General features: G+C 41.0%; 1 protein-coding gene across 2 annotated transcripts in view; it reads left to right on the top strand.

The window, feature by feature from the left end:
- LOC126335293 (ATP-dependent DNA/RNA helicase DHX36-like) overlaps window positions 1-13,195 on the top strand; it is a 200,124-nt gene that overhangs the window by 119,340 nt on the left and 67,589 nt on the right. For both annotated transcript variants that reach the window (XM_049998385.1, XM_049998386.1), the window contains exon 13: window positions 95-296. In XM_049998385.1, the coding sequence (XP_049854342.1) occupies window positions 95-296 (202 nt within the window). The remainder of the gene's footprint in view (window positions 1-94; window positions 297-13,195) is intronic.

Below are 13,195 nucleotides of genomic sequence, written 5' to 3' on the forward strand. Positions count from 1 at the left end.
TTCCATTTTTTTTTGATAACAGATTTCATACCTAACAGTGAACATCTGTTATCTTTCCATAATACAACATACTGTTTGCACTTTGTTTTGTCAGGGTGCAACCTGGTGTGTGCTATCACCTTTATACCAGAGCACGTGAAATGATGCTGCAGGCATATCCTTTGCCGGAAATGCTGCGTTCACGATTGGAGGAGGTGATTTTGCAAGTGAAAATCCTGCAGCTGGGCCGAGCTGCCGAAGTTCTCACCCGCGTGATGGACCCCCCAGATTCGAGAGCTGTTGATATCTCCTTACAGGTAAGATAATTTTAAGATGATACTGTCAAAATCAAAACACTTTCCTGGTATTTTGCAAAATAATGTTTTTATGGCCATGAACTAGCTTTTGACCTCTTAGACCATTGTGAGGTGATAACCACATGTCACAAACACATGCAATTTTTACAGGAATTTTTAATTAGGTGATAAATAAAATGATGAGATACAGAGAGTTTACAAGAGGAAGTATTAATTTTGTTACATTCAACAAAGAAAGATAAATAAAAGGGGGGAACAAAAAATAACTGGAATCAATCTGTTGTGTGCGCATGTTTCATAGTTACAAGTTGTGCTGCTAGGTGATGTTGGTTTGGGATTTCCCACATCACTCACTAAGCTGGTGTCTGTCAGTGTTAAGTGGTTTGTTTTTGGTGCTCTGTTGTTTGCATTCCTATGTCAGTCTTTTGAGATCAAAGACATAGCCAACAAGGAGCCTAGAGTCTATGTAAAATTTTGTTTCTGTAGGGAATACTGCAGCAGAGACTATTGGGATGCTTTGGCAAGCCTTTATTGATATTGGTTTGGGGAAACTACAGGCCTAAGAGTGGTTTTATTGTTTCAAATCCGGCAGTATGTCAGCGGAAGACATGCCAGGCCCCATTGATCTTTCGACAGGAAGAAATGACAAAAACATTACAACAATCAAATGTGTAATGGCTGAAGATTGTTGAAAGTCCATTGAGCAAATTTCTGAGGAAACAAAAGTGTCATGGAGCACAGTGTAGCAAATTTAACCAAAGATTTGTACATGAGACAGGTGTCTGCAAAATTTGTTCCTCGCTTGCTCACAGATGAGCAAAGAGAAAACTTCGTGAATATTTGCCACAAGTTGAAGAGTAAAGTGCAGAGCAATCCAAATTTTCTTAAAATTTGGGATGAGAGTTGTGCTAAAGATATGATCTGGAGTTGAAGCAAGTGTCGAACCAGTGGAAAATTTAAACATTACCATGGCCCAAGAAAGCACATCTAGTGTGATCCAGTGTAAAAACAATGTTGGTTTTTTTTTTATGTCAGTGGCATTGTCCACAAGTAGTTCAATCCTCCAGAGTGATCAGTGAACCAATGTTTTTATGTAGCATGTTATGAAGATTATGAGAGAGTGTGCAACAGAAACTGCCAGAACTGAGGAAAACTGGGAACTGGTTACTACACAATGACAATGCTCCATCCACACAGATCTGACAGTTCAAGGCAAAAAACGTGTGTTCCACACCCACCTTAATCACCTGATCTGGCTCCGTCAGACTTTTCTTTGTTTCCACAGATGAAACAAACTCCGAAAGGAAAGCTGTTCAGTGATATGGATCACGTCAGGAAAAATGAGTGTATGGCGTCAGTGGCCAGCAGTTACCAGGGGGGAAGTTCAGCCGCTAAGTGCAAGTCTTATTGAGTGCGACACCACATTGGGTGACTTGTGCGTCAACAATGGGGATGAAATGATGATGAGGACAGCTCAACACCCAGTCCGTGAGGAGAGAAAATCCCCCTCCCCAGCCAGAAATCTAACCCAGGCCCCCGTGCGTGGCATTCAGACACGCTGACCATTCAGCTATTGGGGCGGACATGACGTCAGAGTAAACGGGCTAACAGCTTTGAACAGTATTCAGTGTGGACTCGCATTCGGGAGGACGACGGTTCAATCCCGCGTCCGACCATCCTGATTTAGGTTTTCCGTTACTTCCCTAAATCACTGCAGGCAAATGCCGGGATGGTTCCTCTGAAAGGGCACGGCCAACTTCCTTCCCCATCCTTCCCTAGTCCAATGAGACCGATGACCATGCTGTCGGGTCTCCTTCCCCAAACAACCAACCACCCAACCAACCAGTATTCAGTGGCAAAAGCTCCAGAACTGTTTTCAGCAGTGGCAAAAGCTTTGGGACAGGTGAATTAATGTGCATGGGCAATACTTTGAAGGGATCTAAAGTACTGTGAATGTAGAATGACTGCTGGTAGAATGGAGCTCTCCTATCCACTGAAGCTCTAGGTGGGAGAGGGATGGCAGGTCCCTTGCCGTGACTGCACTTTACCCTTGGGAAAGAGCCCCAATATTCATTTTGACAGCAGGCTGAGAGCACCTGGGTCCATTGTGGAGGGGCTGGAAGGAAGAAGAATGGCCACCTCTACCCGGGCTGGAACCCATGACCTCCAGTGCCAGAGTCAAGTGTTCTGTCTACCGTAACTGTAACTTAATACAACAAAGGTGAAAAAGGAAATAGTGTTCAGTTGGCTGGCATTTTTTATATACTAGACAGAGTTAAAGTATGGGGGCGATCTACAGTAATGTGAAATATAGAAGTAAAAACTATAACAGCAAACATAATTAATTATAACTTTATTTTTGATGACCAGTTTTCGCAAATCGGTGTTGCCATTGTTAGATCTAATGCAACTACAGCTCAGTACATCTCCATCATACGTACAAACAGCGGAAAAATGCTCCTATCGGAGCACGGAAAAGACAAACATGCCCCTACTTCCAATAAAAGACTTTGAATGAAAAGGAGGGCACCAGCTGCCTTATTGTACCTTCCTCAGCAGTTTTAAAAATTTTCCCAATGATTTTGGCTTGCAAACATATTTGTGCTCCATCTAAGTGTTACTGTCTTTTGTCTCACAGTCACAGTCTTCTTTGTTCTGTCCTACTACTACTTGTTCATCTCGCTGACACACTGTCCCTCACCCTCTTGCTTTTACTGCTACTATCTCATTCATTCCTTTCCACTACAGCTATCTCTTCTCACTGTCACTATTTCTCTCTTCCCCACTGTCATGCTCATAGATTCTGTGTTTCATTATCATTGGCTCTCACCCACTTCCACCTTTTCCTTCTCTTTAGTCCTCTTCTGCTGGCACTCTTTCTTTTACTCTTTCAGTGTTCTGTCACTGTCGACTATGTTCCACTGCCACTGTGCCCCTCTCTTTCTCCCTTACTGCCATATTTGCCTTTGGTCCTATACCACAACTGCTGTCTACTATCTTCCAGTATTTATTGTTTCTCCATCTCTTTGCCCCACTGCCACTTTCTACTCCTGTCTCAGAATAAATAGCCCGAATATGTTTGTATGCCAGAATTTTGGGAAAACTTTTAAAGGTGCTGAGGAAGGCAGAATGAGACAGCTGGTACCCCACTTTTCAGTCATTTTTGGAACAGGGCCATATTCACATTTTTGTGCTCTAATATGAGCGTTTTTCTGCTGGTTCCCTTCTTTTCCTTGCTACAGCAGGGCATGTCACTCACATGAAAAGAACTTTATGGGTCAGTAAAATTTTAATGGTTTACTTATATGAAATTGAAGTAATGCAAAACTTATTGTACGGCTCAGACTGGATTTTACATGCACAAAAATTTTTCATGTGCTTCAGTACCAAAACATGGGATTCCTAGAACCTTTCTAATTATAACAGAGACACTTTACAGTAAAGTTCTGTGTGCTACGTCACTTTATAAACTATGTTTCGGCTCATACCAGATTTTTTTGCACCTATTTTATGTGTACAAGTAGAACCTCTATATCTTGCAAACAGATAGAGGTATCTGGAAAATTTTAAAGGTTATTAGAGATTGGGATCTTAGGAATATATTGTAAAATGTACATCCATTTTGTTTTCCACATCTGTCGTGGAATCCATGGCTCAGTTTTGGAACCTAAAAACAGTGTTTTTGGGGTGTCTCAGTAATGGATAGAGATTTTTAAAATAGGAAGATGTCACTTGTAGATAAATGCCTAGGGAATATACTGTTAAAATTGTTGACGGAGAAAAATGATGAAAATCACTTTTTGCAGGTTTTTTCGGGAACTACCCGTGAACTAAATGGTGTCCGCATCAGCCCCTTAAGCTGTGCTGTAGACTGCATCAAATGCAAAAGTACCACTCAATTTGCTCCATTTTCCTAAACTAGAGAAAGTGTTAATATTCAAACTTTGAAGGTGTCCTGTAGGATAGTTACGGTAAAGCAATCCTTCCATTGAATATACAAATGGCCCTAGCCCAAATCTAATCAAAACGCTTTACCCTGCTTTTCTGTCACCAATAGAACGTAAGTTACAAGTCCTGGGAAAACCCCTTTTTTATGCACAGCACTTTGGAACATATTGGTAGCGCATGTTGTTGTCCTAGTACCAATATATCATTTCAAGTTTTGACTTGTCGTTCCAGGAACAAGTAGAAAGTGGTGCATCAACATATCAATAACAAAACAAAATATTTTATGTGGATCTTGTTTTAATATTGACATGCTGATGCATCATTTTCTGCATGTTCCTAGAATGATGTGTAAGAAATTGACATGAAGATTGTACTTATAATGAATATGTATTGAGAAGTATTTGCATAAGATCCAATGGTTACAACTTAGATTTGCTGAAGCTGGTCATCAAAAATAAAATCATAATTGGTGATCTTGGTTGTTAAAGTCTTACTTCTATATATCATATCATATGTTTATTGATTTCAGGTACTTCCAGTGGTGTCATATTTTTGTTTTTCCTAACAGCAAATGCGATCTATGTTGTCTGGATGGTTTTATCTAAAGACATTCTGCAAATGTTGAAGCTGTCTTTCTTAGTCTTCAACTTTTCTCATGTTGTGATAAACGAAATGCCACAGTTCTGCCTGACTGACATTCTTTCCACAGTGCATGCCGGTAGTTTTATATACACCAATCTGTGCCAAAAGCTTAACTTTGTTGTTGTTGTGGTCTTCAGTCCAGAGACTGGTTTGATGCAGCTCTCCATGCTACTCTATCCTGTGCACGCATCTTCATCTCCCAGTACTTACTGCAACCTACATCCTTCTGAATCTGTTTAGTGTATTCATCTCTTGGTCTCCCTCTACGATTTTTACCCTCCACGCTGCTCTCCAATACTAAATTGGTGATCCCTTGATGCCTCAGAATATGCCCTACCAACCAATCCCTTCTTCTAGTCAAGATGCGTCACAAATTTCTCTGCTCTCCAATTTTATTCAGTACCTCCTCATTAGTTATGTGATCTACCCATCTAATCTTCAGCATTCTTCTGTAGCACCACATTTTGAAAGCTTCTATTCTCTTCTTGTCTAAACTATGATAGTCCACGTTTCACTTCCATACATGGCTACACTGTCCGCCCCCGGTAGCTGAGTGGTCATCGCGACAGACTGTCAATCCAAAGGTCCCGGGTTCAATTCCGGGCTGGGTCGGAGATTTTCTCCGCTCAGGGACTGGGTGTTGTGTTGTCCTAATCATCATCATTTCATCCCCATCGACGCACAAGTCGTCAAAGTGGCGTCAAATTGAAAGACTTGCACCAAGCGAATGGTCTACCTGACGGGAGGCCCTTGTCACACGACATTTCATTTTCATGGCTACACTCCATACAAATACTTTCAGGAACAACTTCCTGACACTTCAATCTATACTTGATGTTAACAAATTTCTCTTCTTCAGAAACGCTTTCCTTGGCATTGCCAGCCTACATTTTATATCCTCTCTACTTTGACCATCATCAGTTATTTTGCTCCCCAAATAGCAAAACTCCTTTACTACTGTAATTGTCTCATTTCCTAATCTAATTCCCGCAGCATCACCCGATTTAATTCAATTACAATCCATTATCCTCATTTTGCTTTTGTTAATGTTCATCTTATATCCTCCTTTTTAAGGCACTTTCCATTCTGTTCAGCTGCTCATCAAGATTCTTTGCTGTCTCTGACAGAATTACAATGTCATCAGGAAACTTCAAAATTTTTATTTCTTCTCTGTGGATTTTAATTCCTACTCCAAATTTTCATTTTATTTCCTTTACTGTTTGCTCAATATACAGATTGAATAACATCGGGGATAAGTTACGACCCTTTCTCACTCCCTTCCCAAGCAGTGCTTCCCTTTCATGCCCCCTAACTCTTATAACTGCCATCTGGTATCTATACGAATTGTAAATTGCCTTTCCGTCCCTGCCACCTTCAGAATTTGAAAAAGACTATTCCAGTCAACATTGTCAAAAGCTTTCTGTAAGTCTACTAATGCTAGAAACGTAGGTTTGCCCTTCCTTAATCTAGCTTGTAAGATAAGTCGTAGGGTCAGTATTGCCTCACGTGTTCCAACATTTCTACAGAATCCAAACTGATCTTCCCCAAGGTCAGCTTCTACCAGTTTTTCCATTCGTCTGTTAAGAATTTGTGTTAGTATTTTGCAGCTGTGGCTTATTAAACTGATAGTTCGGTAATTTTCACATCTGTCAACACCTGCTTTCTTTGGGACTGGAATTATTATATTCTGCTTGAAGTCTGAGGGTATTTCACCTGTCTCATACATCTTGCTCACCAGATGGTAGAGCTTTGTTAGCCCTGGCATTTCCAAGGCTGTCAGTAGTTCTGATGGACTGTTGTCTACTCCCAGGGCCTGGTTTCGACTTAGGTCTTTCACTGCTCTGTCAAGCTCTTCATGCAATGTCATATCTCCTATTTCATCTTCATCTACATTCTCTTCCATTTCTATAATATTGTCCTCAAGAACTGGTTTTCCATCTGAGCTCTTGGTATTCATACAAGTGGTTCTCTTTTCTCCAAAGGTCTGTTTAGTTGTCCTGCAGGCAGTATCTATCTTACCCCTAGTGATATACACCTCTATATCCTTACATTTGTCCTCTAGCCATCCCTGCTTAGCCATTTTGCACTTCCTGTCGATCTCATTTTTGAGACGTTTGTATTGCTTTTTGCCCACTTCATTTACTGCATTTTTATATTTTCTCCTTTCATCAATTAAATTCAGTATCTCTTCTGTTACCCAAGGATTTCTATTAACCCCCGTCTTTTTACCTACTTGATCTTCTTCTACTGTATTTCTTTCTCCCATTCTTGTCAATCATTCCCTAATGCTCTCCCTCAAGATCTCTACAACCTCTGGTTCTTTCAGTTTATCCAGGTCCCATCTCCTCAAATCCTACCTTTTTGCAGTTTCTTCAGTTTTAATCTACAGTTCATAACCAATAGATTGTGGTCAGAGTCCACATCTGCCCCTGGAAATGTCTTAAAATTTAAAACCTGGTTCCTGAATCTCTGTCTTACCATTATATAGTCTGTCTGAGACCTTCCAGTATTGCCAGGCTTCTTCCATGTATACAACCTCCTTTTATGATTCTTGAACCAAGTGTTACCTATGATTAAGTTGTGCTCTGTGCAAAATTCTACCAGGCGGCTTCCTTTTTCATTCCTTTCTCCCATTCCATATTCACCTCTACGTTTCCTTCTCTTCCTTTTGCTACTATCAAGTTCCAGTCACCCATGACTATTAAATTTTCGTCTTCCTTCACTATCTGAATAATTTCTTTTATTTCATCATACATTTCTTCAATTTCTTTGTCATCTGTGGAGCTAGTTGGCATATAAACTTGTACTACTGTGGTAGGCATGGGCTTCGTATCTATGGTAACAATAATGAGTTCACTATGCCGTTTGTAGTTGCTTACCCGCATTCCTATTTTTTATTCATTATTAAACCTACTCCTGCATTACCCCTATTTGATTTTGTATTTATAACCCTGTATTCACCTGGCCAGAAGTCTTGTTCCTCTTGCCATCAAACTTCACCAGTTCCCACTATATCTAACTGTAACCTATCCATTTCCGTTTTTAAATTTTCTAACCGACCTGCCCAATTAAGGGATCTGACATTCCATGCTCCAACCTGTAAAACGCCAGTTTTCTTTCTCCTGATAACAATGTCCTCCTGAGTAGTCCCCGCCCGGAGATCCAAAGGGGAGACTATTTTACCTCCGGAATATTTTATCCAAGAGGACGCCATCATCATTTAACCATACAGTAAAGCTGCTGCCCTTGGGAAAAATTATGGCCGTAGTTTCCCCTTGCTTTCAGCCGTACGCAGTACCAGAACAGCAAGGCCGTTATGGTTACTGTTACAAGGCCAGATCAGTCAATCATCCAGACTGTTGCCCCTGCAACCACCAAAAACGCTGGTGCACCTCTTCAGGAACCACACATTTGTCTGGCTCCTTAAAAGATACCCCTCCGTTGTCGTTGCACCTACAGTACGGCTATCTGTACCACTGAGGCACGCGAGCCTCCCCATCAATGGCAAGGTCCATGGTTCATGGGGGGGAGAGGAGTTTAACTTTGTCTATAGTATTTAATAGCAATTTCGTGCTGCTGCTGTTGTTGTAATAAATGGGCCACTATTTGTATGAGTAACTTCTTTCAGGAATATCTAAAATTTTGCCAACATATAGAATTGTGCATCAATTTTTGTAACTACTGAAACATTCTTGTTGGCCAGGGTACAGGAGTGGTGCAAAATTATGCATTTTCCTTTTTTGTGGAATGTTTCAATCAAGTCAGAGTTTTAGTAATTACTGAAAGTGGTAAGTTTGAAGGTCTGTAGTTCAGTTAAGAAGTCAGGCAGACAATGGAATGGACATAGTATGATACACAGTGGAATAGAAAACTGCTTGTTTGTAGTTTTGTGGGTGTTGGTAGCTTTTAGGGATTACAGTATTGGTAGCTGCAGTTTTTCCATAAATGTTTCTTTATGGTAACATCTTTATATGGTCCAACAAATTTATAAAATAACCTCCAAACCCCATTGTGAAATGAATTGTATTATGTTGGGAGTTCAAATGTTGTAAGATGTTTTTATGTGTCTATTGGTTCTAGTCCTTAAACACAGCACATCACCAATACATTTATGCTTCATTACTTCTACTGTCTGTAGACAAATGTGGTAACTCATTTAATATTACCTGAAGTTCTGTGTCATTTGTGTCCAAGTGGTATGTTTAGTACAGCAATATGTTCTACGCAGTCTTCCTATTTCCTTTATGATATGTTCACATGGGTTCGATTTTGGGTTATACATGCCCTGCCAACTAAGAATTTCTTAAAATTATGAATTGTAAATTGTGCACCATTGTCAGCTTGTCCCTGTATTTATCTGCTGTAGAATCCTGCCCGCAAGCAGTTTTGGTACGCCTCTTGCAGGTTCGCGCAAAGCACAGTCTTTTTTTAAATTCTCATCTATCATTGCAAATCTTTGTCCTTTTGATGAGGTTTTCAACTTTGGGAATGAAAAAATGTCTTGTTTCTTTTATGACATAATGTAAGATCTTTTCATGTTTTACACATATGAATATTCGAGCTTCCTATGTCTTCATAGCTGCACAAGCGTGGAGATGCCTGTGTTCTGTCGCTATGTGGCAACTGCTAAAATGAAGCTATTTTTAACAGATCACGGGAAAATATTGCAAATAGTTGTTTGAAAAGTGTTAACTTTCAAAGTAAATTTCCTTTTACAGAAGGTGATCTATGTGCAAGAATGTACCATGAATTTCTTAAATCACAGAGCATTTTACTCTCATTTAAAAATCAACTCTTTGAGGACGACCAGTTGTAATAATTTTGAACCCAGAAGATCAGACATTTATGTCGTTGTTAAAAAATTTTACTGGCACTTGTGTGTAACGTACCTGAAAGTGTAACACCTGCAAAAAAGATCAACATTATATGTGAAAGCTTTTCTTTTCTTGTAGCAACACTATGTATGTTCATTTAAACCATTAACTTTTCCTATTTTTGTGTTCACACTACTTAACAATGATGTTGCTATTGGATGACTATATCATGTGTCCTATGCACTGGATATCCGTTGTCATCAGCTGGCTAGATCACATGACGTGAGCTAGGACTGGCTTACAAAAGTGCATCGCAAACTTGATTTCAATGCTTCAAAAAGTAACATATGGTGTTTGGTGGAATTCGAATTTATACTTTAATAATACAAAAATATGCAGCGTATATATTGCTGCACACCAGACATCTTTTCAAAACATGTTTTTTTCCCAGAATTTCATTTCCTAAAGTGCCGGGAAATTCTATGTCGGTGTACAAAATCATAACCTTTCAAAGGTTTGAGAAGTTTTACTGTTCTGAGAAATAGTATACTGTCACTTAACAAGGAAAAAGTGTATTTTCAGTCAGGAGAAAGTTTATTTTTAACTGGGAAACCCGTGAAAAATCCAAGAATTATTTTTCCTTGTCCACTTATATACCCTGGGCACTGTTTTCTTGCTCAACTGCATCAATCGGGCTTTCGTGGCCACCTCGCCATCTTCATCCATTCTTTTCTGTCTCGGAACTACTTTAGGACCCAAGTTCGTGAGTCACTGACGATCATTTCGAGCAGGAGAATGGTGTACCTTAGGGCAGGTTTCAAGTGTTACCCTCTTTGCCATAGTCATCAACAGTATCATGTCTATGATACGGAATCTTGTATAATGCTCCTTATTTGCAGATAATTCTGCTGTTTTGTGTTCCTCCCCCGGTGTTGCATCAATGAGCCATCAGTTGCAACTTCAGTTTTCTGCAGGTAAGTGTGTGTGTGTGTGTGTGTGTGTGTGTGTGTGTGTGTGTGTGTGTGTCTTGCATATGGGGGACAATATCCTAAGTTTTAGTGATTCAGTCAGTTTCTGGGCCTCATTTTTTACTTCAAGTTGTCATGGTTGCTGCACCTGGAAGACTGAAACCCTCAACCCTGAGGGTACTGAATATCTTAGCCGCAGGTCTTGGAGAGTGGACAGGACACATCTCGAAACTTCCTGGAAGATTAAAACTGTGTGCCCGACCGAGACTCGAACTCGGGACCTTTGCCTTTCGCGAGCAAGTGCTCTACCATCTGAGCTACCAAAGCACGACTCACGTCCGGCACTCACAGCTTTACTTCTGCCAGTACTGGCAGAAGTAAAGCTGTGAGTACTGGACGTGAGTCGTGCTTCGGTAGCTCAGATTGTAGAAACTGGCAGAAGTAAAGCTGTGAGTACCTGACGTGAGTCCTGCTTCGGTAGCTCAGATGGTAGAGCACTTGCTCGCGAAAGGCAAAGGTCCCGAGTTCAAGTCTCGGTCGGGCACAAAGTTTTAATCTGCCAGGAAGTTTCATATCAGCGCACACTCCGCTGCAGAGCGAAAATCTCATTCAGGACACATCTCCTCCCGTTTTATAGGGCTTTTGTGCGTTAACATCTGGACTGCAATTGCATGGTGTATGGATCAGCGAGGCTTTCCTATTTGAAGATCATTGACTCTGTCCACCAGGAGGAGCTCCGGCTGGCCACAGGTGCTTATAGGACGAGTCCAGTACCCAGCCTCTGTGCTGCATACTGTTGCTCATCTGCCTCTGGAACATCTTTTTTCCATCCGTCTGCAAGCTATGATAGCTTTTGGAGTTCGTGCAATGTGTGCTCGAGTCCCTCAGTGTGGAGCTAGTACGACCACAAATCCAGGGTTTTAACCACTTGTTGCCCTGGTTACTGAAGAGGCCCAGAGTGATTTTAGATTTGGTGCAGTACAAGAGAGATTGGACTCCTGCTTCCGTTTTTGATATGACATTTTCTGACATTTTATCTTAGTACCCCAACTATGTAGCTTTTTTTTTTTTATGGATGAGTCTAAACAGGGGGATTCTGTTGGTTGCTCTGTTCTTTTCCCTGATCGTGTCCTCAAGGTCCAACTGCCTCAAGTATTTACTGTCTTTGATGATGCAGCATTGTCTGCTATCTTGCAGGCACTGGAGCAGATGGGCATTCTTCCAGTGTTAAATTTCTTGTCAGTTCCAATTCTCTAAATACCCTTCATTTGTTGAGATGTTTGTACCCAGCAGATACAGTAGTTCAGACCATCCAGGATAACCTCTTCCAACTACAGTGACTAGAGAAGGAGGTGGCTTTCTGCTGGGTGCATTGGCATTGCAGGGAATGAAAGGCAGATCTAGCAGACAAGGAGGCATGTCCTGATCTTTAGGTATTTCAGTGTGCCATCCCCCTGCATGCTATCACCTTGCTGTTGAGTTCAGGTCTTGCATTGGTGGGAGGATGATAGGCTGGAAGTGACCGACAATAAGCTCCATTTAGTAAAGCCCACAACGCTGTTGTGGTGTACTTCTTTCCAGCCATGTAGACAGGATGAGGTTCTCTTCACTCGTTTTCGAATAGGCCACAACCCCATGATGCGTAGCTTCTTGCTCCAGTGAGATGACTCTCTAATGTGTGGTGCTTGTGGCGTACAGATAACTGCGCCCCTCATTTTATTGGACTGTTTTTCTTTCTGACCAGCTAGCTGCAGCTGATTTGCTGACAGATCTGCAATCTCCTTTAAGAAATACTCAAATGAATGTGATTAGAGTTTTAAAGTTTTCTGAATTGTCCTTTGTTTTTACCGATGTTTTAGGGAGAGGGTTTAACTCATTCACAGGGTGACTGCCTCGCCCATATTTTACTTAAGTGACCAGCCAATGACAGTTTCCTGTGGCATTCTTTTAGCTCCTTTCTTGTTTAACTTATGTTTTAGTCTCTTGTATAGCATCTTTATCTTTTCCCACTATCTTTGCATGTATGACCCCATTTTACCAGTTTTTGGCCACATTCGTTTCTTTTCATGTGTGTAACAGCACTGATTACTTCAGCGTTGAGTGCCCATAAGCACACGCACACACACGCGCGCACACACACACACACACGCACACACACACACACACACACCCCAAAAGCTCTTTACAAATGACGGGCTGAAGATCTTTCTGGCGTTGGCTGAAGATCTTTCTGATGTTGACTCATGAGCCATGGGATGAACTTTGAGGCAACACAGTGCATTCCAAGATGCTGTGTCAGGATTTCATGACATGGTCCAACTGAAATGTTACATTCTTCTGAAATCTCTAGGCAGTCAGTCTTAGATTGGCATGCACGATTTCATTAATGTTCCTGACATGAGCATCGTCAGTAGACATTGAAGGGCATCCTGAATGAGGGTCATCCTTAACTTCTGTTCAGCCATTTTTAAACCATGTTAACAATTCGTAACACAGAGTACAACTTAAGCACTCACCACCGTAGGCT

This window comes from Schistocerca gregaria, chromosome 2 (assembly GCF_023897955.1).
Source record: "Schistocerca gregaria isolate iqSchGreg1 chromosome 2, iqSchGreg1.2, whole genome shotgun sequence".
Classification (NCBI taxonomy): domain Eukaryota; kingdom Metazoa; phylum Arthropoda; class Insecta; order Orthoptera; family Acrididae; genus Schistocerca; species Schistocerca gregaria.